Source organism: Ambystoma mexicanum, chromosome 5p (assembly GCF_040938575.1).
Source record: "Ambystoma mexicanum isolate Mex_15411 chromosome 5p, UKY_AmexF1_1, whole genome shotgun sequence".
Classification (NCBI taxonomy): Eukaryota; Metazoa; Chordata; class Amphibia; order Caudata; family Ambystomatidae; genus Ambystoma; species Ambystoma mexicanum.
This window is the reverse complement of record NC_090930.1, coordinates 213713860-213740037: the sequence shown is the minus strand read 5'-3', so window position 1 is coordinate 213740037 and position 26178 is coordinate 213713860. Positions and strand designations below refer to the sequence as shown.

Genomic DNA, 26178 nt, shown 5'->3' with positions numbered 1-26178 from the left:
GAAGATTTTTTTATATAACGGGCAGTGAAGTTATGGAAGAAGTGCTCAGCAGAAGTTAACTCAAAAACAAATACATTCCAAAACATCCGGCATCAAAGTATTTCATCTACAAAGTGTTTTATTGTGGCCCATTGATCACATGAATGACAGTAATATGACAAATAGGATATATGTACTCTGGAACAGACAACTTACTTAAATGTAACATACATTTATATTGACGCTTTTTAAACATCTTCTAAATAATCTCAATAAACAGGGATTGTAAACTTAATGAAATACATGTTTCTTGTTTTACTTAATTTATGTCGATAATTACCTTTTGTTTCTCTCGATAATCTTCACCTTCAAATTTGTAAAGGCTTATCTCAGTGTCCATTGTAAAGTTCCTGAGAGAACTTTCACCAAGCTTTTCTAAACGCTCTGCCATTTCGGCTGTCTAAATAGATTAATTTAAAGAGTTAAAAAAGTAAGAACGTTTATGGATAATTTAGTTTAATAAAAAATACACTTCAAATAAACTGAATATATTAGAAAACAAACAAAAGTCAAAACTCAACATTATTCACTTTTAGAATTGAATGGTGACATCACATATTGCACAGAAATACAATGGAGTTAGTTTTTCTTAGGGAGTAACGTGAATGAAAGGTGTAAAAGCCTTGCCTTGCCTAAGGCTTTCACACCTTTCACTCACGCCATGCCACATTTTCATTCATTTATATAGCGTTGGGGTGGGGCAGAACGCATCTTGATTTCTGCCGCCTCACTTCCTTTCTGCCATACAAATATCCCAGCATTTGCCCCAGCATGCATTTTCATGCCAGTGCAAATGCTGGGGACCCCTATGGTGCCCGGCCGCTTTATGCCCAGTTGTACAATTACAATTAAACGCTGCCTGCCATGCGAGCATAGTAGACAGTGTTTAATTGTAAATGAAAACGCTGTCTAACAAGCATTTACTCATTTGCATGGCAGTGTGCAAATGATCAAAAATTTTAGGCAAAGAGCCGCCTACTTGTATTTCTAGACGTTAACGGCTCCCCATCCCAAATTACAAGTTAATTTAAAATTAGCTTCAATGTATCTCACCACTGTAAAATATGATGCATGTCAGCAGAAATATTCGGATTTTAAAACCACAAAATACATTGAGAAACACTTCCAAATACTGTATGTTCAATGACAGCCATGGACTCCAACAAGTACTGAGATGAGGAGAATGACAGAGATGGTTCAAAGTAACAGGAGCCTCAAGCTCAATGTGCGTACTAGTTGTTTAACAAAACCATCTTTGCGCTGGACATTTAAAGATGGCAACCTCACTATGATAGGTGGTACAACTGGAGAAAACATTGGATCCTCTGCAGAGGCTTGCGAAGGCTGGAGACATGAGCCAGTGTGGCAGAGCAGTGGAGTTCACCAGCAAAGAAGGAGAGATGCAGCGCGCAAGCAGGGCCTGCCGTGGAGATACCAGGAGCACCAAGAGAGTTCCTGGGCACTCAGCAGATCGAAGAGCTGCGTTCTCCTTACCAGGACCTGAGAGGAAGCAGGCGTGTGGCAGTGCAGTCGCGAAGGAAGCCGGAAGGATGTCTTAACAGCCCAGAGTGGGAAGCGAGCGGCAGAGCCACACGGCAGAAGCGCGAACCATACAGAGACACTACAGAGGGCCGGTGAGTCAGCTCAAAGCAAGTGGGGACTCCAAGGTGTTTCGTCGATCGTGCCAATGACAATTTGAATGCTATGAGTTTGCTAATACAGAAACAACAACAAGATTTTTTGAAAGCAGAAAAGGCAAATTACAGATCCAGTACCCAATAACATATGAATGCATGAATGCAAGTGTTGGGGATAAGATTGAACAAACATTTAAACAGATATACCAAGCCAAGAACGGTAAAAGCAGTTTTGGTAATAAAGAGGAACTGTAAGGGAAGGATACCAGTCTATTAAAGCTACATAAGAAGTTCTGGTAAGAGAAGCATACCAGGCAGTTGAAACCACATAAAAAATCCTGGCAGGTGAGTATAAAAGGCAGGTGGAGACTCAAGAGAAGTCCAGGCAGGAGAGTATACCAAGCAGTTGGAAATGCATAAAGAGTCCTGGCAGGGGAATATACCAGGCAATTTTCAAACCTACAAGAAATGATGAAGAAAGACAGTGTTTGTTAGACAAAGAAGAAACTTGTGTTAAAGAAAGATGGCTACAGAACCTGTTGCCTAACAGGAGTATTGTGAACCAAGTAGAGACACAAAAGAACTGTTAGTAATGAGACATTACCATCCAATTGAAGAATTCAGGGGAAGGGAACCGCCCTCTGGATCCAGAACTTTTCTCATTGGAAAACATTTTTGCTCCGAGCTATTCTATTTTTTTTACAAACACTTCTTGCCCTTTTTTTAAACATTTATTTATTTTGCGTTTTAGTACAAAACTGAACTTTTCACACATAAATTACAAACATTCAAATTAATACAATCTATTAAAAGTACAATGTTGTACATTTTTAAATGTTTATCCTTTAAAGACAACATCCAAACATTCTAAAAACCCTAAAGATAAAGAAATGTCATGTGTGTTTAAAATTCTGATCCATAGATCCTCATCTGTGGAGTTAAAATGTCCTTCTGTTTTTCCCTCCACAAGGAACACAGGTCAGGGTAATACAAAAAAAGATGTTTCAAGGTCTAATCCTGCAGGATACAGTGCCGGCAAAGTCTCATTCCTCTTGGGGCCTTACTCCTTATCCCCAATACCTCCATACTAGGGAGCAGATTTAACTTTAACCTCAGCATTTGAAACCTAAAATCTCTAGATGGATGCTTCTTCAGGTAGGGAGCCAGAATCTTTAAGAATGTTATTGACCAAACAAAGTGGTTGTTAAAACATTTGTATTCCAACAACTCAACCCTCAAATGTATCCAAGCGTATCTGAATAGTTTTTGTTTCACCTTGTTTGGGTTCAGGGTCAGTTCCTCTATTGAGGACTCCATTTTCACAAGAACCTGCGTACACCATTGAACCCAATTCACAAGCACCCTACAGTTGCCAGCTACCCACATGGCGTTCAGATACATGAAAAAGGAGGCCTTCGGGGGAGAGACTATACAAGCATAGATTTGCAATTTGCACAATTCATACAAAATCCCAGCCACAAAATCCCAATCAGGGGTAAGGGGCATCCATTATCGTTCAAGCTCTTCCCCAAAATTGCCCTGTTAACGTGATAAAAGGCTTTGCTTACATCAAGGAATGCCAAATACAGCTAGCTTACATGCAAAAAGAGCTACGAGTATCCAACCCTATCTTTTTCAATGCCTTCGTAAAATAATTCACCCACACTTTTTCCGTAATTGACCGAGTCTGCAGGAATTGATTAGTCCCCCTTGGTCTTATCAATTTCCAGAACTTAGTGGTATTATTTCCCAGTATGCAGCCAAAACTTTTTTCAGCATTGTTGCGTCCCATAAGAAACCTATGGGCCTTTAGCCAATTTTTGGAGCCTGTTTCACTTTGCATATTTCTGTGAGTTCGCCCAATGGCCTCACCCTCTTTATCGCTCTAATTTCCGATCGCATCCGCCTTTTACGCCCCTGTACCTGTGCATCAAAACCATGAATGGACCCCACCAGCCGTGACCTTTATTCCAGATATTTAGCAGTCAACAAACCTCCCAGTACTGAGGCAACACACTGGGCAAAGCCACTTGGGGAGCACAGAACATTCCCTGTTGAGCCTAAAAGACAACCAATCTGGTAATCAAAGGCTAAGGCTATTCTCCGAGACCATTTCACAGCATTATTTCTTGGATTAACTTTGTTAGGGAGAATGCTCAAAATGTGCTAATTTCCCTTACTTTTTGAGACCCCCGGGAACTTTGCTGGATTTCTAAGTTTAGATGTTTTTACCTGGGAAGAGTGTGAGCTTTTCTTCCCACTCTTCCATGTATTTTGATGTGTATTTTACTTTTGCTTTCTTTGGTTATGGAGTTTTAAAACAACTCCATAAGTATCATATTTTTCTTTGTGTCACACAACACCTTCAGTGCAGTGGCACAGGGATGTCTTTCAGACTTCCCAAGGTTTAAATACCTTCTCTGGGACCGACTACTGTCTCCCAGAGCATGTAAAGTTAATTTGACTTTACTAGTCTTTTTAAATTTACTGACCCAGCACACACTATCTTCCTATAGAGTGCTGGAGGGGTTGCCTAGCTTCCCCTGATTCAAAACACTCATGTAACTATCAAATGTTACCCTTTCCTAATTTAAATGGCTGGTGGAAGTGGTTTAGATCAAACTACCATGATTTTTTATGACCGCTAACAACGGTAGCTAAAAATCGGGTCAGCCATGTTTTTCAATATGGCGCCCCAGACCTATCTGTAAAAGCAGACTACGGTCAACTTTCTTCGCCATTTCTTTTAGGAAAGGTCCTTCTTGTGTTTGTCTCTGCACGCCAACCCAGGTTTGGTCCCTTTGTTAATTGGCCTTTGGCGGTCTTCAGCACTGAAGCCCTCCTCTGGCGCCTGAGTGTCTGGGGTGGACAGGATGTGAGGGAGGTGCCCGAAACTCCCTGTGCTTAGTCTCCTAGGAAACCTGAATGTACTCTGGCATGATTTGCCAGCTGGCTGTCCGGCAAGGACAGCCACCCTGCTGTGTGTGTGACAGCCAGGCTGGAAGGAATGGGGGAAACTGTTTAAAACCAGGTCTCTGGGACTTGGAAAGTAGTCGATCACTGGAACGAAAGAACCAAAGACGAGCTGAAGGAAGAGGACTGCCGCAACTCCTGGACGACTGGTGAAGCTCTGCTGCAGGTCCGAATTGCCTGAAACTCCATCGACAGAGAAGCCTTTCAAGGTTAATTTCTTTCCTTGAGTTTGGCGGGAACAACCAACTCACAAGCCACCTGAACACGGTCCCCATCTGGTCCAAATTTCATCGGAGTGCTGTTGAAAACTGGACAGCCAGTTAAGAAGGAAACCAGCTTGTGGACTTTAAGGCACTCACACCTTAAACTGACATCTTGCTACAGCTTTTGGCCACATCCCTGGGCAGTGCAGGAACCTCCTGACGTCCTCCTCCTTGTCCCCACGACTGAAGCTCAGGAACAGCGAGATCTGCTCGAACTGCCAGGAACAACTGCCTCAGTTACAGCTCTTCTTCAATACAAAGGTACTGTAAAAAAAACGTGGTCCGGAAACCTTTTGGCCATCGACAAAGTGCATGAAACTTTCCTCAACTACGAAGGCTTGTCCTTCCCTAAACATTCGTCAAACTTTTCGCCTAGCCAAATTCTTCTAAACTCTGTGGCAAAGACTTTTTTCCAGGCTACACCCTGTTGCAACTGATGTGGTAATGGAGTTGGGGGATATAGACAGAAAGGAGTATGAAACTGTGAAGCTAGCTTTGATAGCTACATTTGGAAAGACCCCTTTTCTGCATCTTAAGAGGCTTAGAACCCTCAAAAAGCATGATGGTACCCCTTCGGCTCCCGGGGTGACTGAATGTTTGAAAAACTTAGATGGATGGGTTAAGGGTTACAGAGTTAACACTTATGAAGGTATGAGAAATCTGTTTATGTTGGAGTCTATTTATGATGCCTGCTCTCCTGAGACAGCACTTGGTTGACTCAAAGGAAATTGATCCAAAGAAGTTAGCAAGGGCTGCTGACTTGAGGGTTGCCAACAGGACTACTCACAAGAATTCTGGGGTAACTCAGAAGAAGGATGAGGGAAAGCAGCACAAGAAAGACAAAGAGAATTCTAATACTCCCACTTCAAAAGAGGGCCCCAAACATAACAAGGGTAAGTCACCAGGGAAACCGAATCAGGCTAGTGTACCTCCTGGTGCCAAACCAGAAGGAGGTCAGAACAAAGGCCCATTCATAAAGACATTTGGAAAATGTTATGCTTGTGGGTCAACTGACCATGTGAAAGAGGATCCCAGATGTACGGGTAAACCATCAGGGATCCATACTGTCTCCTTAGCCTTCTCCCCAGAGGATGAAGTGCCAATGGCAAGTGGAAACTTTCACTTACTGGCTGAGGAATCCATGAAAGTCTCACCCATTGTTTCTTTAGTATCCCTGGGTCTGTGGGAACAACAGAACTTAGATGTATATAATTCCATTCCAGACAATACTAAAGAGTATTACAAAAACGTTTCTTGTGAATGGTCATGAGACCCCTGCCATCAGAGAAACTAGGGCCAGCATAACTATAGTTGATGAATCATTTTTCAAGGTTGAGGATGTTGCTAAGGCACCCACACTCCTAACTAAGCTTGCTGGATGCCCTGTCCAAATGCTACCACAGTTACCAGCTCTCATCCAGTGCAATGACATGACTGTCAAGATACCTGTAAGTGTGCAGAGTGAAGTACCTGGGAGAGTACTGTTGGGGAATGAATTAAAACCTCTTGGAGTTTTATCAAGCACCCCCAGGCCTCCCAGCAAAAAGAAACAGGAGAAAACTAGGAAGGCCAGAGAGAGTACCTTAAGGTGCTCTCAAGAGGACAGTATAGAGGAAACTATAACTCCCAGTCCACAGGACTTACTGACTGCAATTTCTAAGAAGAAGAAGGAGAAGGGGAAACCTAAAACCTCCAGGAAGAAACCAGCCAGCACTCCTGTGCTACCAACAAGGACATCCCAGAGAGGACTGTCCAAAAGCACACCTGTGACTCCTGCACCAGCTGAGGTTGAGTGTGTGGAACAACCTTGTGTGGTTAAATCAGCTGCTGAGGAATCAGAGCTGGAAGAGGACCTTGCTCCTGTTGGAGCTCCGGATCCTGCAGACCATCCTGAGCTGCAGTCTTTACTGGCAGTAGGTGGACCCTGTAGGGCAGACTTCAGCAGAGGTCAAAGAGAGTATCCTACTCTTGAAGGCCTTTGCCAGCAGACAGCTTCCCAGCTGGATGGGCAAGAGCCAGGGAAGCATACGTTATACCAGGAAGATGGCCTCTTCTACAGTGGACCAATTGAGTCTATCCCAGGGGACTACAGATGACTTGTGGCGCCTCTTGAAAGCAAACTCCAGTTCCTACAGTTAGCCCATGAGATACCTTTGGCTGGTCACTTAAGTTTTAAGAAGACCAAGGAGCAGCTCTCTTTATATTTCTACTGGCCTAAGTTGGGGTCTGATGTAGATAAATTCTGTAGGAGCTGTCACACTTGCCAACACCTCTGGCAAGAGTGGAACCAAGAATGTGGCACCCTTGGTGCCTCTCCCAGTGGTGGGGGTCCCTTTTGAGCGGGTAGGAATCGACATTGTTGGTCCCTTAGACCCTCCAACATCTTAAGGAAACAGGTTTATCCTGGTTGTAGTAGACCATGCTACTAGGTATCCTGAAGCCATACCTATGAGAACTGTTACAGCTCAGGCAGTGGCTAAGGCCCTACTTGGTATTTTAACCAGGGTAGGTTTTCCTAAGGAAGTTATCTCTGACATGGGATCCAATTTTATGTCCCACTACATGCAGGCCATGTGGAAAAAACTGTGGAGTAACTTACAAGTCCTCAACAGCCTACCACCCTCAGACAAATGGATTGGTAGAGAGGTTCAACCGTACCATGAAGAGCATGATAGGTGCTTTAGAGGAACCCCTTAGAAGAAAGTGGGACCTTCTACTGTCATGCCTTCTATTTGCTTATATAGAAGTCCCTCAGGAGCAAGTTGGATTTAGTCCCTTTGAACTTCTTTATGGCCATCCAGTTAGAGGCCATTTGGCCCTAATTAAGGAGGGGTTAGAGAGTGTTCCTTCCCCCAAGCCAGTGAGAGTCACTGACTATGTGATAGGTCTCAAAAGGAGAATGTCACACATGATGGCAGAAGCATCAGAAAACCTGAAAGCAGGTCAGGCTCTGGTAAAGCATTGGAATGACCAGAAGGCCAACATGGTTAGGTTTTCTCAAGACCAGCTAGTTCTAGTTATGGTACGTACAAGGCAGAGGGCCTTACAGGACAAGTGGATAGGACCCTTCAAGTTTGTGGGTAAACTTTGAGAGGTCAACTATCTGCTGGCCGTAGGCAATACTAAGGAGGCTCCCAGAGCCTTTCACACCAACCTTCTAAAAGCTTATTTCTCAAGACCAGAAATGGGAGCTTTGCCTCTATCTTCAGCTTAAGAGGAGGAGGAGAGTGAACCTCTAACTGACCTACTCAGAGGCCAGCCTTTAGAGGAGAAGAACAAGTTACTTCTTACCTTGTAACGTTCTTTCGACGGGATGTTCCTCCGACGTATTCCTCATCTTAGATATCTCCTTCCAGCTCTGCTGGCCTCGGAAAATATTTTCTCTAGAGGGCGCTGCGCGTCAACGTCCTCCGAGTCGATGTCCCTCGACAGCCGCCGTATCGACGTCGACGTCATCCTGCCTATAAAGGCCGCGCGCAGCGTCCGTTGCTCAGTTCCGTTTTGTAGCCCACAATAATACTTTCTGGACTAGACTAATCACCCTGAAGGACCGTAAAATGCAACAACAAGGGAAGTAGAACTGCGGGGATGGATGGGAGGGTCGATGAGGAATACGTCGGAGGAACATCCCGTCGAAAGAACGTTACAAGGTAAGAAGTAACTTGTTCTTCGAAGGGATTGTGTCCTCCGACGTATTCCTCATCTTAGATAGGCTCCCATAGCAGTATTCTATTATTGGAGGAGGGAGTACTGACTTCACGCTGTCTTCTATTGATGAATAGAATGCAGTACAGCCCTTCCAAACCTAGTCTCTTGACTGGAGGAGGAATCCAAATTGTAAAATCGTGTAAAGGTATGGACAGACGACCATGTAGCGGCCGCACAGATGTCTTTAACCGGCACGACTCTTTTGAGGGCCGATGAAGCTGCAATACCTCTGGTCGAATGAGCCCTAAGGTTTTGAGGGGGCTCTTTCCCTGCCAGTTTATAACATTCCAGAATGGCTAGAATGATCCATCTGGAAATGGTCTGCTTAGTTATTGGTAACCCCAGCTTGTGACCTGTGTAACCTACAAACAGCTGGTCTGCCTGTCTTATCCTGGCTAGTCTACTGATGTAAAAACTTAAAGCCCTTCTAGGGTCTAGCCTGTGTAACCTCTCTTCCTCTTTCCCCGGTTGAGGAGGAGGATAGAAAGATGGTAGGGTAATCTTCTGAGTGATATGGAATTCAGAAACCACCTTTGGGAGGAAATTAGGCTTCACTTGCAGGACAACTTTGTCTTTGTGAAATAGTGTGTGAGGGGGTTTACAAGAAAGAGCCTGTAATTCGCTCACCCTTTTAGCAGATGTAAGTGCTATTAATAAGACAGTTTTAAGGGTGAGAAACCTTAGTGAACAAGAGTGGAGTGGTTCAAAAGGAGTACCCATCACGAAATGTAAGACTAAATTTAAGTCCCATAAGGGAACTTGGAATGGTCTTGGGGGATAAACATTGGTTAACCCCTTTAGAAACTGTATTACCAAGGGTAACTTGAAATAGGATGGTTCTTCCGCAGTGCGCTTAAAGATGGATAGCGCTGCGAGATAGCCCTTAATGGTGCCAACTTGAAGGCCTGAATTCGCCAAACATAGAAGGAAGGACAAAACCATTGGTGTACCACATGAAAAAGGGTCGATATTCTGTTCTCTACACCAGCTGCAAAATCTGTTCCAACGGCAGCGGTATAAAGACTTTGTTGCTGGCCTCCTTGCCGAAAGCAACACCTCCATAACATCATCAGGGAGGTCCCAATCCTTGTACCTCAACCTTTCAGAAGCCAAGCGTGAAGGTTGAGGGTTTTGATGTCTGGATGGAGAACCTGACCTCCCTTCTGTGAGAGTAGGTTCTCTCTGAGTGGAAGTCGAATTGGAGGGCAGATGGACAAGTCTAGAAGGTCCGGGTACCACGTTCTCCTGGCCAAATCCGGGGCAATTAGGATCATGGTTCTCCGGAATCTTCTCAACCTCCTGATCATTTGAGGAATGACAGGGACCAGTGGGAACGCGTACAGAAGCGGAAACTCCCAGTCCACTATGAACCCGTCTCCCAGAGCTCCTCTCGGGGGAAATTCCCTTGAGCAGAACAGATCGCATTTCCTGTTGACGCTGGTGGCGAACAGATCCACCTGAGGGGTTCCCCAAAGGGCGAAGATCTCTTGAAGGACTTCCTGAGCTAGTTCCCACTCGTGGGAGACTGTGCTCTGCCTGCTCAGAGCGTCCGCTGTCAAGTTCTTCTCTCCGGCTAGGTGAACTGCCAATAGAGAGATTCCTTCTTGGATTGCCCAAAACCAGAGCTGCATCGCCTCTCTGCACAGGGGTAGTGATCCTAAGCCTCCTCTTTTGTTGAGGTAATGCATGGCCACTGTGTTGTCCGTCATTATCAGGACGTTTTTCCCTTGTACAGCTGGCAGGAACGCCTTCAGCGCAAGTCTGATGGCTCCCAGCTCTAACAGGTTGATATGTAGTCTGGACTCCGATGGAGACCAACGACCGCTGATGGTCAAGTCGTTGGCGTGGGCTCCCTACCACGTGAGTGAGGCATCCGTGACTACTGTTATCTCCGGCCACGGTTGCCAAAACTGTTCTCCTTTCAGAATGTTCTCCTGACAGGCCCACCACTGAAGGTCTCGAGCCACCCTGTCGGGAACCTGAAGAAGATCTGTTATTCTCCCTGAGAATTGTGACCACTGAGTCCTCAGTGCCCACTGGAGAGATCTCATTCTCAGGCGAGCCTCTGGCACTAGGAAAATGCAGGATGCCATGAGGCCTAGCAACCTCAAAAAGTCGAAGGCTGGGAGACGTTGGGCATCTTGGAACTTGGTAACCATCTGTAGAATATCTTGAGCCCTCACCTCTGGTGGCGAGGCTTTTCCCAGGGAAGTGTCCAGGATTGCTCCTATGAACTGGAGTCTCTGTGATGGTATCATTTGTGACTTCTTTAAATTGAGGGAGAAGCCCAGTTTGTGAAGGGAGTGGCACACGTGATTTAGCTGGATCTGAGCTTGTTCCGAAGAGACAGCCCTGATCAACCAATCGTCCAGGTAGGGGTAGTCGTGAATCCCTTCCCTTCTTAGACTTGCTGCCACTACCGACATTAACTTGGTGAAGACCCTCGGGGCGGAGGTCAGCCCAAATGGCAGCACTCGAAATTGATAGTGAGAGTTGCCAATTGCGAACCTCATGTATTTCCTGTGTTTGAGATGGATAGGCACATGGAAATAAGCATCCTGAAGGTCCAGAGATACCAACCAGTCCTGGAACTGAAGGGTCTGGAGGATCTGAGAAAGAGTGACCATCTTGAATTTCTCTTTCCTGAGGAATTTGTTCAATTCTCGAAAGTCCAAGATGGGTCTCAGTCCTCCGTCTTTCTTTGGAATGAGAAAATAAGGGGTGTACCAGCCCTTGTTCCTCCGGTACCGGTTCGATGGCACCTTTCTCTAGCAGGTCGAAAATTTCCTGCAAGAGGAGCGGATCTGGAGCTTTCTGAGAGCTGATCCCCGGTGGATGACTCTGAGGTATGCGTAGGAGAGGCAGGCAGTAACCTTGGGAAACTATTTCCAATGCCCAAGCATCTGACATGATAGCCTGCCATTCCACCAGATGTTGAGTCAACCTGCCTCCTACAGGTGTCCTGTGAGGGAAGTCCTCAGAGTGGTTTTGGGGCAGCTGATGCGAATGCCGATGGTAAAGAGGCACCTGCTGTTGCTGCGGCTTTTGAATATCTACCCCGTCCACCTCGGGTAGTTCTTCTTTGTCCCCTTTGAGCCGGACGTCCTCTACCTCTTCCGAATGCGGAGTAGAAGCGAAAGGACTTGCCCCTCGCAGAGGTCCCTGTGGGACGAAAGGTGTCTGACGGATTGCAGCGCCTAGGGATTTTGCTGCTGCTTTTGAAGTTTGCAGTTTCTCTAAACTGTCATCCGCCTTTTTTCCGAACAAAGAAGAGCCATCGAATGGCATGTTCAAGAGCCTGGCTTGCACATCAGGGGCAAAACCAGACTTTCTCAACCAAGCAAATCTCCTGGTTGTTGTACTTGCCGCCATTGCTCTGCTGATACTGTCAGCCGAATCAATGCCCGTCTGGAGGGATTCGCACATAGCGTCTTTACCGTCCTGTATGATATTCAGGAACGCCTCCCTTTCTTCTCCCTCCGGGATGCAGTCAGCCGCTGTAGAAGCACACTTCCAAAGTGTATGGCTGAATCTAGCAAGGGTGCAAGTAGCATTAACAGATTTTAACGCCATGCTACATGCCGAAAAAACTTTCTTTGCCATAGCATCATATTTTTTATCGTCCCTGTCCTGTGGGACGGTAGGATAAGCCGTCTTGCCATCGGTAGAAGATGCTGCCTGTACCACCAGACTTTCTGGGGATGGGTGTTTTGACAAAAACTCCGGGTCTGTAGAGGATACCCTATATTTTGTAGACAGTTTTTTATTTACTGCCGGGACGACATCTGGGGTTTCCCAGTTCGTCATAATCTTCCTCTGAAGAGCTTCATGAAAAGGCACCACAGGATCCTCCTGTGGGCCTTTGTCAAGAATATCCGTGACGTCATCTTGTTGGAAAGATTGTGAAGGTGCGGACCACCCCATAAACTCTGTGATCCTGGCCATTAAGGCTCTATAGGGGGTTTCAGCATGCTCCCCCGGGTCTGGCCTAGCAAACTCCACCTCAGGGGAAGTGTCTAACCCACTTGCCTCATGTAAGGAATCATGAAGATCCTTTAACCTGCGTTCTTCAGAGGAAAATTCCTCTCTAATTGGGGTTACAGGTCCCTGCAACTCAAATGTGTCTTCCTGTTCAGACAATTCACCCTCTTCCATAACTGAGGACATAGTTCTCCATTGTTCTGAACTCATAAAGGGTGTAAATCCCATTTCCAAGGCAGAGGGTGCCGAACTTGTCATAATCGGCCTCGAAAACGTCGATGTCGTCGACGCAGACGTCAAATGCTTCGAGCGCGGCGTCGAAAACAAAGGCGGAGGCCTCGATGTCCTCGACAGAATTGGGATTCTACTCGACAATCTTGAAGCCATCGTCATCGAGGACCTGGGGATAGTCACTGGGTGTGTCGTGACCGTGACTTTTCTTGGCGTCGACGCCGGTGTCGAAGCTGGCGTCGAGTCGACAGACCTGTGTGTCGAAGGTCCCTTCGACAACGGCGTCGACGGAACCTTCGAGGAAGGTTTGGAGGTCATAGTCCTACTCGAGCGTTCGAGACGCGCTCGAGAGGTTTCCTTCGCCGGGTACTGCGACTCGCTGCGTTTTTTACCTTCGGGTCTTTTGACCAGAGCATCGCTTTCGGCAGTCTTCGAGGGGGTCGAGGCCGCTTTCTCGAAGATGCTCATCATATTTTTGCGGAATTCCTCCCATTCAGCCCGGGAACTATGTTTCGTTGGGCAAGGGATTCTTTTTGGCGAAATAGAGGAAGAGGAAGAAGGGGATCTTCGACGTCTCCTCTTCGAGTGCTTCGATCTCGAGGAGTGATGGGACCTACTCTGAGACCTGGAGCGCGAATGGTGAGGAGGAGACGAATGTCTCGACTTTGTCGACGAAGAAGAAGCTTTAAAAGTCTTACCTTTCTCCAGCTTCCCCCTACGCTCCTTCAGGGCCTTAGCTGTCATGGACATACAGTCCTCGCACTCCGAACAATGGTGTTCAGCTCCCAAACACCACAGACAAACTCTGTGAGGGTCAGTCAGTGACATCTTTTTCCCACAATCTCGGCATTTTTTGAAGCCGGATCGAGGAGTTGTCGGTTCCGACGAAGAAGCCATTGAGTACGGATCGAATAACTCGAGGTAAATAGATTTAACCTGACAAAAACTGAGCAACGGTATTCCGAGGCACTGAGTAAGCGCGGAAAAACGTAACTGAACAACGGACGCTGCGCGCGGCCTTTATAGGCAGGATGACGTCGACGTCGATACGGCGGCTGTCGAGGGACATCGACTCGGAGGATGTCGACGCGCAGCGCCCTCTAGAGAAAAAATTTTCCGAGGCCAGCAGAGCTGGAAGGAGATATCTAAGATGAGGAATACGTCGGAGGACACAATCCCTTCGAAAATAGGAGTTAATCTCTCTTCTAATTTGACACCTGAACAACAGGAGGAGTGCAAGTTTTGTTAAATCAGTTTGCCTCCCTGTTTTCACTATCGCCAGGCTTGACCCCGAGGGGCCAGCATGACATTTAAACTGGTAACTGTTTACCTGTTAAAAGCAGAGGTTACAGGATGTCAGATCATGTAAGATCCCACATAAAGGAGGAGGTCAACAAGATGCTTGATCCTGGGGTAATAGAGCCCTCTACCAATCCATGGTCTAGTCCAGTCAGTCTAGTACCAAAGACAGGATTCAAGGAGTTGAGATTCTGTGTGGACTATAGATGCCCACCCTTTACCAAGAACAGATGAACTGGTGGACACACTTGGTTCAGCCAAGTACCTCAGTACATTTTATCTCACTTCAGGCTATTGACAAATAGCACTGACAGACCATGTCAAGGAGAAAACTACATTCTCAACCCTAGCAGGCTGTGACAAACGCTATCTGGATACAGCGACAGCGCTGTGGATTTGCAGTGCGGAATTCTTTACATCCACGTAACATGGTGGGTTTGGAAACTGGAGACCGCGGTCTAGAGTTTCAGGCTGTTGCAGATGAGTCGGTGACCACGCCCCCCGACTCGCACAACGCATATCCAGAATCTCAGAGTTCAGCCCGATGCGTGGCTACTCTCGCTCGAGACCAGCTACGCTTCATAAGTACGCTTACCTCTTCTTTTTCACCTTGCAGACCCTTCTTGGATACTACCTAAGATATATCTGTCATCCGTATGAGACTCTTCGTTCTGTCTTTGATCTGAATAGTTTCCTGCTTTGGAAGTTCGAAACTGGGCTGGTTTACTTCCCTGTAAGCTACTCAGAAGAAAGGATTCCTCCGGTAGCATTCTCTTACCTATGTGGTACGTGTGTTGTTTGCCACCCGATCAATTCCAATCTCATCCTTTCTCTGGGACAACTAGAATTTAATACTTTAACCATATTTTGTTGTATTAGGCAAGCCCAGAGAAAACACCCGGAGGGTTTCCTTACGCATTCTATTATCTCCTCGGGAGGAGCCTACAAGATCAACTGGCCCAAACTGTTTCTATCTGGGGTAAGGTTCCACTCTAGATACCCAGGAATATTAGAGATCTCTCTTCTGGGTTAGACCTTTCACTAACAATTTCACTTCTTTCAGTACTTTCAGCCCCTCTGTCTCTCCCTATCATTACTTCCCACTATTACGTAGTGGGGTCCGCCATCTCCGATGTCCGGACCCACTCTTTCTGGAAATCGGGGTAAGCCTCATTCAGATCTACTCCTGTAATATCTCTCTGCATTTTCCTCCGCTAGTATCTATCCTCTTTTCCTTATCATTTCTTTTGTTCTACTGAATGTTAGCCGCTACCGGGCCGAAGGAAGTTCTGGGAATCACTGAGGAAGCAATAGTCAAGACCACATCCGGAGAGCTGCTTTCAGGAGAGTACGAACTCTAGCAGCTCTGCACAGGGTTTTTTCTCCTACGGGAGTTTTCCCTGGAGGTCTCACCACAGGCTGGCCTTTCCAGTACTGGTCTGTGGAGGGATTTCAAGGTATTTCCTCATATACATAGTACTCCTGTGAGATTGGTACCACAATAGGTAGCAAGGTAGGTGTTTCCTAGTTGATGCTTGAGCCATGTTATGATACTTGTACTATCAACCATAACACAGGCCTCTACCAGTTTAAGGTAATGCCTTTTGGATTAAAGAATGCACCTGCTACATTCCAAAGGATGGGTAATCAGGTTCTGAGTGGGATGGAAGACTTCTGCATGGCATACTTGGATGACAATGCAGTTTTCAGCCCTACATGGAAAGGCCCACTTAGGATATGTTTTGCAGGCTCTTGAGCAGGCCCATCTGACCATAAAGGCTAGTAAATGTCAAATTGGTCAGAGTAAAGTGGTCTACCTTGGATATGAGGTAGGAGGAGGTGAAATCAGGCCATTGCCTAGCAAAGTACAAACTGTACAAAACTGGGCCACCCCTACTACTCAAACCCAAGTGAGAGCCTTCCTAGGCCTCACTGGTTACTATAGGAACTTCATAGAGAACTATGGGACCATAGCTTTTCCGTTGAATGTGCTATCCTCTCCCAAATTCCCTAAAAAGGTCAGGTGGAATGAGGAGTGCTGTTACGCTCACCTGGCTCCCACAGGGGTGTCAAGCGGAACTGGACAGCCACGGTCTCCACCAACGTGATGCGTAGTGCAGAGATGACTGACTGGACTGGCCCACCTAGCTTTGTCTGCTTGACCCGTAGAAGTAATCTCCTAAAGACGGGGAAAGGGAATTAGCCATCCGTGGATTTAAGTATTAACACCTCACTGCGTCCCCACTTAACACTTCTGACATTCCTTTTCACAAAGCTCACCTTATAGTTGTGTATGATGAGCTCTCCATCCTGCGAAGAATGCAGGGGCGCGTTGATGGCCAGTTACTTCACTGGGTTGTGAATATTGGAAGAGTTCTGGACAAATCTTGGCTCCAAACCTCCGGGCGAAAGGCCGTAAGTATATAGTTCTAATGAGTTCAAAACGTCCAATTAATCACTCTTGTCCAATTCCTTGTTTCTTTTGCAGCTTAGACCCAAAAGATGATCGTCTTGTGGCAGCTGAAAGCGTTCAGGTAAGATTCTGTGTTTTGTAACACTGTCAGGTAAATGATGCCAAGTTTTAACTCGCTGCTTTCTCTTTTCTTGCAGGTGTAGCGTAGGAAGATTTGGCGTGCTGGTGGATAATACCTCCTGTGGTAAAATCAGGTAAGCATATGGTGGCAAGAGATTGTCCCTGTTTGTTTCCTTGGCTCACCTTGTTGTTTTCTTGCCCCCCTTAGGTGCTGGAATGCGGCAACCAGGTGATGGAGACAGCACCGGATCGTAGAGATGCTACGAGGAATGGTGAGTATGGCGCGGTGCTGCTGCTGGCGATGCGCCGCGTTTAAAATGAAGTCTGTTTCTGGTTCGAAGATGCGCTGAATCCGAAATCAGGTAAGAAATCCAGTAAAGTTCTTGTTCTAACCTTTCTTCTTCTTTCCCTTCTTTCTAGGCACTCAGGACTCGAGGCGGGCGTGGCAGGATGCTGGATGCTGACTGCAGACATGGTGAGCGTTACGCTGCTATATGCAGAATAACGCGAAGCATGTGCTGCTCTTCGGGCGTGGTTTAAATAGCCTTCAAAGTAGTCCCAGGTAAGTATTCCTCCACAGACACACCCGAGTAACAAAATAGTCCCTAAGATAAAATAGTCCCTTCAAGCCTCACATGGGCTTGGATGCTTGGATCCCTTGCAGCATGGTCTGCATCAGGTAAGTTTTAACATATGAGCCTGGCGCCTATGGCGCCAGGACTGATGTCCCATATGAGCCTGGCACCATAGGTGCCAGGACTGTACCCAGATAGCCCCTAACAGGGGTTGCTGGGTTTGCTCCAGGTAACATGATGCCTGCTTCCGGGGTTGATGGACTTGGTCTGGATGCCCGGGGGTAGGCATCATGACAGCACTCCCCCCCAAGGCCCCTCCTAAAGTCGTTCATCCCCTTGGCCTTGGTTTGTCTGGGAAATTCCGGTGGAATCTTCTCACCAACCTAGGTGCATGAACGTGGTCACTAGGTTCCCATGAACGTTCTTGTGGTCCGTAACCTTTCCAATCGATTAAATAAAAAAGTCTTGACTTAACCATTTTGGAGTCCAGGATACTTTTCACTTCAAATTCGGGTTCCCCGTCTATAAGGACAGGGTCAGGTGGCTTGGTTAGTCTTGTCCCAGGTTGTACTGGCTTCAGAAGTGACACATGGAAGACGGGGTGAATTCGCATACTAGCAGGTAATTCCAATTTGACGGCCACCGGGTTGATAATGGCCTTAATAAGGTAAGGTCCCAAATATCTAGGGTTAAAGGTCCGCTTTCCTTTTAGAGGTATGTGTTTTGTGGCCAACCAAACTTGATCCCCAATTTGGTATTGTGGAGCATCACTTCGATGCTGATCAGCGTTTTTCTTGTACTTTTCTTTCACATGTTTCAAATGTTCAGTTGCTTCCTTTAAAGGCTTGTGTAATAGTAGCGTGCAGATGGTTCACTGCGGGCATTTCTAAGTGTTGAGGCGAGTCAAGTTCTGAGGTTCGAGGGTGGTGCCCGTATATGGTATAAAAGGGGCTTTGTCCAGTTCCAGAATGTACAGAGTTATTGTATGCATATTCGGAGATCCATAGAATGTCCTTCCAATTACTTTCAGTCTGGTGTAACATACAACGCAGGTACTGTTCAAGAGTCTGGTTGGTCCTCTCCGTTTGACCATCGGTCTGGGGATGGTGACTTGTCGATAACCTCACGTCGATTTGCGCCAATTGACAACATTTCTTCCAAAAATGTGAAATGAATTGACTACCTCGGTCAGAGACCAATACGGAGGGAAATCCGTGTATTCGAACAATGTTTTCGAGAAGCTCCTTGGCCAGAATTGAAGCAGAAGGTAATCCCTTTAAAGGAATAAAGTGGGCCATTTTGGAAAAAAGATCCACAATAACGAGAATGGTGTTAAATCCATTACATGGAGGTAGGTCTGTAATAAAGTCTAACGATGAGGTGTGCCATGGTGTAGGTGGAATATCCAAGGGTTGTAAAAGGCCAGCCGGTTTTTTCTTCTGACTTTTGTTTTGGGCGCAAATGCCACAGGACATTACAAATGACTTTACGTCTTTTCGCCAGGTGGGCCACCAGAATTGTCTCTTATTTTTAGCTTCAGTTTTTATGATACCTGGGTGCCCTTCCATCAGGGTGTCATGATAATTGGAGATGACTAGTTCTTGTAGTTCCTTATGTGGTAGAAATAGATGCCCTTGATAATAAGGTAGGTCATTGATGACAGAGTAGTCTGAGCCTTTCTTTACCCAGTCCTGCAGGGCTGTTGGATCGAAGAGTTGTTGGATCTTTACCTGAATATCTTCTAGGGTTTGTAAAGTAGTTATGCCAAGAATTCTTTGTTCTGAAATTATAGGCACCGGCTCTGGGTTTGCATATGCTTCTTCCATTCCTATTCGGGATAAGGATTCTGCCTTGCCATTTTTACAGCCTGGTCGATAAGTGATCACGAAATCGAACTCGGCAAAGAACAATGTCCATCGAAGTTGGCGTGATGATTGGGCTTTGGCTGTCTTTAAATACTGCAAGTTCCGGTGATCAGTGATTACAGTAATGGTATGCCTGGCACCGGGAAGATAATGCCGCCAAGCCTTGAAGGTGGATTTGATAGCTAATAGCTCCTTATCGGTAACCGCATAGTTTAACTCGGGTGGCGAGAACTTTCTGGACCAAAATGCTACTGGGTGAAGTTGACCGGTTTCATGATCCTTCTGGGGCAGGACAGCTCCCATGGCTAAACTGGATGCGTTGGTTTCAACTATGTATGGGAGTTCAGGACGAGGATGCTTTAATACAGGTGCAGACGTGAATTTCGCTTTCAGTTCTTGGAAGGCATTCTCAGCTTCTTCAGTCCACAGGAAGCGTTTGTTTTTTTGCAAGAGCGCTGTGATAGGGTGTACAACGTGCGAGAAATCCGGAATGAATCTGCGATAGAAATTAGCAAATCCGAGCATGCTTTGTACTCCTTTAACTGAACTGGGTGATGGCCATTTGAGAATTGCATCCACCTTTCGAGAGTCCATTCGAACTCCTTTTGGAGTCAGGATAAATCCAAGAAATTCAACTTCTGTAGTATGGAAAACGCATGTTTCCAATTTTGTATATAACTTGTGCTGGCATAGTTTCTTAAGGACTGCACAAACGTGCTTCACATGGTCAGATTCTGAAGAGGAGTACACTAGAATATCGTCTATGTAAACGACAACACAGACGTCAATGAGTTCACGCAGGACATCGTTCATAAAACACTGGAAGGCTGCTGATGCATTGCACAACCCGAAGGGCATCACCTGGTATTCGAATAACCCGTACTTAGTGCGAAAAGCAGTCTTCCATTCGTCGCCTTTCTTTACACGTACCAGATGGTATGCCCCTCAGAGATCTAATTTAGTGTAGATGCAAGCGTCCTTTACTTGGTCTAGTAGTTTTGGGATCAGAGGCAATGGGTATCGGTTCTTAACTGTGATCTGATTTAATGCGCGGTAGTCTATGCACGTTCTGAGGTCACCTTCCTTTTTTTGGCACGAAGAACAAAGCTGAAGATTCAGGGGACTTGGATGGACGAATGAAGCCATTGGCAAGGTATTGGTACAAGTATTGTCGTAGGTGAAGGTTCTCGGGTTCCGTAAGTGCGTAGATCCTACTACATGGAGGTTGTGCACCAGGTGTGAGATCAATTTGACAATCGTATGATCTGTGAGGTGGTAAGGGGTTTGCCTGTTCTTTTTGGAAAACATCCTGGAATTCTTGATATTCGTGCGGTAACTGCACAACTGGAGTAGCGACTTTGGCCAGGTCCTTGTTCAAGGTTTTTATTGGGTAACAAGTATGTGCACAATCCAGGAAGGTTATTCTCTTCTCTCGCCAATCAATACAAGGATTATGTGTTTCCAACCAAGGAATCCCCAGTATTATTTGGAACTGCGGGGCTTTGATTAAATCAAACACAATAGTCTCTCAATGCCCATCCTGACCCAATAGTGTCATCTCTGCGGTGGAATGAGTTAGAGGCCCAGAGGCAATTTCAGTTCCATCGACTGTGGTGATGATATACGAAGTGGTCTTTCTGCAGAGAGGTAGATTCATCCTATAAGCCAATTCGTGGTCCACATAGTTTCCTATGGCCCCACTATCAATGTATGCCCTAACTACGTGCAAACGTGATGGCTGCGTTGGATCTATAAGGACCATTGGTATGATGAAATGCGAGGTCTGAGTATCCTTCTTCAAGCTCGGAAAGCGGACCTCTACGCTTGTCGGGCGTGGTCGTTTCCCGAGTCAGGCTCCATATGGCTTTTATCAGCAGCTCCTACCACCTTCCTGGGTGGTTTTACAGGGCAATCCCATAGAAAATGTCCCGAAGTTCCACAGTATAGACATAATTGCATTTGCCGCCTTTTTTCTCTTTCCTTCTGTGTCAAGGGTCCTTTAACTCCTCCGATTTGCATGGGTTCTGAGGCATCTGTTCCTTTGGGGGTAGCGTTGGGTTTAACCAACACCTGGTTCTCGAACTTGGCTCGATCTAACTGGACCACTAAGACTATATATTCAGCACAGTCTTGAGGTGGGTTCACAACTTGAGCCAAAACATCTTTGAGTTCTCCTCGAAGTCCCCGATGAAACAACATAATCCGTTTTTCCTCGGGCCATCCAGTTTCCACCACCAACCTATTAAAGGTTGCTATGTAGGTTAGAAGGTCTTGGTTACCCTGTCGTAGGGACAAAAGTTCGTATCCAGGGCCTGTCCTTGAGAGTGCCGGGCAAATAGTTCCATGCTCATTTGAAAACCCTGAAAATCCCAAAGAATAGGGTCATCCTGATTGACTAGTGGGATTGACCAATCCGCTGCACTGCCGCTGAGATATGATAATACGAAGGCTACTTTGGCTTGATCGTTTGGAAAGGCTCCAGGTCTGCATAAAAAGTGCAAACGGCATTGGTTCATGAACACGGCAAATCTTTTCGGGTCCCCCTCAAAGCGTTCTGGCGGGGCTAAAGGGATATTGCCTGGTAAAATCACTTGCACTGGGTTGCTTGGTGAAACAGGGTTTGGAATCCCCCCCGAGTCCCGGTAGGGGTGTTTGCCCCACTTGGTTTTGCAGTAATTGTCTAGCAAGATCATCAGTGCGTTCCTTTGAAACAATCAACTCTCTCCTGAGTGTATTAGTTTCTTGGCGAGCGGCATGTACTTCAGCCCTAACTTCCCCTAATAATTGGGCCAGTTGGTCAGTTTCTGAGGTCTCCATGACACCCGGGTGAGAATTTGTAGGAAGGCTTTGCGTTCTGTTATGCTCACCTGGCTCCCACAGGGGTGTCGAGCGGAACTGGACAGCCACGGTCTCCACCAACATGATGCGTAGTGCAGCGATGACTGACTGGATCTGCCCTCCTAATCTTGTCTGCTTAACCCGTAGAAATATTCTCCTGCAAGTGGAGAGATGGATTTAGTCACTTGTGGATTCAAGTGATGGCACCCCCACAGTCTTCCCCAACTAATCACCTCTGAAATGCCCTCACAGCAATCTCACCTTATATTCGTGAAAGATGAGCTCTCCATCCTGAGTGGATTTGCAGGGGCGCGTCGATTCCAGTTACTTCACTGGTTTGAAGGCTCGGGAGAGTTCCGGAGAGTATTGACTCTGAGGTTCCTGGTGAGGACCAGTAAGTATTAAGTTCATAGAGTTCAATATGTCCGATGTTCACTCTTGTTCCCCCCTTCCTTTCTTGTCTTGCAGCTGGCTCGTGAAAAGATGCTCTTGTGGCAGCTGGTGGCACTCAGGTAAGAGTCTGTATTACCCGGCGCTGTCCGGTAAATGTTGCACGTGGAAAACGTGTTGTTTTGTCTCTCTTTACAGATGCGGCACGTGAAAATATGGAGAGTCACAAAAGGATGCCTCCGGTGGTAAATCAGGTAAGTCTATGGTGGTAAGAATTATATTTGTTGGCTCCCTGATTTTTCCCGACCGCTAACAACAGTAGCTAAAAATCAGGTCGCCATGTTTTTCAATATGGCGCCCCAGACCTATCTGTAAAAACAGACTACGCTCAACTTTCTTTGTCATTTCTATTAGGAAAGGTCCTTCTTGTGTTTGTCTCTGCACACCAAACCAGGTTTGGTCCCTTTGTTCGTTGGCCTTTGGCGGTCTTCAGCGCTGATGCCCTCCTCTGGCGCCAGGGTGTCTGGGGTGGACATGATGTGAGGGAGGTGCCCGAAACTCCCTGTGCTTAGTCTCCTAGAAGACCTTAATGGGGGGCGTGATTTGCCGGCTGGCTGTCCGGCAAGGACAACCACCCTGCTGTGTGAGTGACAGCCAGGCTGGAATGAATGGGGGAAAACTTTTAAGCAGGTCTCTGGGACTTGGAAAGCAGAGTCGACCACTGGAATGAAAGAACCGAACACGAGTTGAAGGAAGAGGACTGCTGCAACTCCTGGATGACTGGTGAAGCCCTGCTGCAGGTCTGAATTGCCTGAAATTCCATCGACAGAGAAGCCCTTCAAGGTTAATTTCTTTCCTTGAGTTTGGTGGGAACAACCAACTCGCAAGCCACCTGGACACCGTCCCCATCTGGTCAAATTTTCATCAGAGTGCTGTTGAAAACCGGATAGCCAGAGGGAAGGAAACCAGCTTGTGGACTTTAAGGCACTCACACCTTAAACTGACGTCTTGCTACAACTTTTGGCCTCATCCCTGGGCACTGCAGGAACCTCCTGACATCCTCCGTCTTGTCCCCATGACTGAAGCTCAGGAACAGCGAGATCTGCTCGAACTGCCAGGAACAACTGCCTCAGCTACAGCTTTCTTCATTGACAAGGTAATGTGCAAATGCGGTCCGGAAATCTTTTCGGCCATCGTGAAAGTGTGTGAAATTTCCTCAACTTCGAAGGCTTGTCCTTCCCTAAACATTCGTCAAACTTTTCACCTAGCCAAATTCTTCTAAACTCTGTGGCAAAGGCTTAACTGACACTACCAGAACTGTGCTATCCTTTACAAAGACTCTGAACCATTGACTTTGGCCCAGGCCTATGAGAAGAATTGCTGGTTGTAGATAACTGAAACCTTTTGCTCTGCCTATGAATGCATTTGGGATGTCTATTCTTATAACCTTGTATTTTTACCCCTTTAATAAGTATCTGATGTGCCATTTTGCTCCCACTTCAGTGGAGCTAAAATTGTTCATTTACTTACCGGTTGTATTTTTGTGGTTTATTAGTGTGTGATATTGAGCTGCTTATGCTAGTGTCATGTTTTCTAACTGACTGAGTAAATAAATGTATATTCTTTTACCAAGAAACCTTGAATAAGTGTATATTTGAATCACTGTATTGGCTGGTCCTTTGTGTAACTTGTTCTACTGCTCACTTAAACTCTTGAGATAAATCTGGCTGCTCAGCCGTCGCTACCACTTTACTGGGTAGTACAGGCTTGTACCAAAGGTGAAATGGTGCTTACACTTGTAGTCTTAATTGCATGCAGTGTTCGCATATGACACTGCATGTGATTCTGCCTAATACTCACCCCTTGCAGCAGCAGATGCTGTGGGGTAAGGGAGATTATGATATTGAGCCGGCGTGGGTGGCGGGGGAGCCGTGGCAGGCAAGGGGACATACGTGGGGTTCATATAACCTGACGCAGCACATGTAGGGTAACATCCTAATGGGGACAATGGACTGTTTCAGTAGGGACTGCAGGGGCACTCGGAACAGTAACCACAGTGGTGTTTGCGGCATACAGGGTGACCAATTCTCCTATTGTCTTTAAAGAATCTGTAGACCCATCTTCCAAATCTTCTACCATCTTCCAGAATTCTAATACTTCCTTTCTGTTTTTTCAATTTGTTCCCTTTATATTTGGCAGCCAAAAATGTGTATATATATATATATATATATATGACTTAATATCTCTCTATTATGTGCTCCCTGTTCCGGCTATGGCTTAAACACCCCTCCCTTTGTTTCCGCTAGCCATTCCTTATGATACTTTAGAATTTTGTCTGAGTACAAAGAAATGGCCTCCCACATATATTCCAACAGGGTTAGCGACTCCATCGCAGCTGCCCCTGTTTCACTGTTTTACAATACAACCAACACCCTTCCCCCAATCCAATAACCTGTACCCTGTTGTATTGTGTCTTTTCTCCAGTCTGTGTAAACTGATGTCATGAGAGGTTGCTTGGGGTCTGTGTCATGTCATTATAGAATGTTTGGTGTATATGTGGAATGTTAGTGTTTGACATGATGTTCGAAATACTCTCTGCCTCATCACGAGCTTGGCAGTAACCCTTAAATGTGGCAGTAACGCATTTAAGGGTCCGCCAAATCACGGGTTTGGCAGGATTTACCCCCAGCTTTGAGCTGCGGGTAAATCCGCTGCTAATACTGCTGGTGGTAGTAGCGTTGAACATTTCTCATTGGGCCCACTGGAGAATGGAGAATTCCCGAATGGCCCCAATGGGGAATGGGGAATTACCATTCAGCCAAACCCGTGATCTGGCGCTAATCGCGCCAGGGGGTTTGGCAGTAACACTAATAGCCACGGCGGTATACCAGCGGTGTTATCGCCGGGATACTGCCCAACTCGTGATGAGGCCCCCTGTGTTAAAGAGTGAGTCACCTCCTTTCCTTACACACGCAGATGAGTCACACATGCGCACCCAAGCAAGGGGAGAACACCAGAGAGAAAGGCACAACACAACACACCCCTCCCCAATACCCCTGTTTTATGCTACACTCCCCCGTCAACACTCACCCATCCCCTCAATACTTCCTTCCTTTCACACTTCCCTCACACGTATTCACACACTTCTCACAAACTTCCTATTCCACAACACAATAGGCTATCTCTCAGCCTCTACTAACCACCACAAAAATGACCTACGACATAAATCACAATAAAAATCTACTATTCGTTCCAACACCGCCCTTAAATTGGGTGAGGAGATCTCAGGACGACAAAGGCCTCCACCATAACTACTTCTCGTTCTAACACCCCGCTTATAGTGGGCAGAGAGAGATTCCAGACCACCTACATATGCAAGGTCTCTATCCATGCCCTTTTTCCTCTGTTACACAGCGCTGTCTTCTTCCCTAGTATCAAAGGAAAGGGTCCTGCTACACCACAATCCTCTGTATATAAAAATTGCTTAATGTATATACAGCACCAGGTGGATGTCCAATTTATCAATTCAATCCTCTCCCACCGCGCACACATGCACACTGCCCATCGTGCACTCAAACACTCCTACTTCCTTCCACACCCCACTTGTTTTTCTCTGAAGAAGGTAGGCTTACCTCTGCATGCTCACCCCACATCCTCCTTCACGGGGTCCCATTAACAGCCTGCACAATCTGGGGACAACGCCCCGCTCCATAGAACCGACAAGAATTCTGATAACATTGCTCCTGTAAACCTCTCAAAGGTATGCACAGAGGGGACTGGTCGCTGCAGGTTGGCGCAGTCCCTCCGAATGTGCGGCCAGGAATACTTTGTCGTCACGGGGGAGTC

The 26178-nt window shown here is 46.4% G+C and overlaps 1 protein-coding gene across 3 annotated transcripts in view; it reads right to left on the bottom strand.

Moving 5' to 3' along the window:
* LOC138480867 (probable global transcription activator SNF2L1) overlaps positions 1 to 26178 on the bottom strand; it is a 1964402-nt gene that overhangs the window by 555963 nt on the left and 1382261 nt on the right. For all 3 annotated transcript variants that reach the window (XM_069612650.1, XM_069612651.1, XM_069612652.1), the window contains one exon: positions 320 to 439. In XM_069612650.1, coding sequence (XP_069468751.1) covers positions 320 to 439 — 120 coding nt within the window. The remainder of the gene's footprint in view (positions 1 to 319; positions 440 to 26178) is intronic.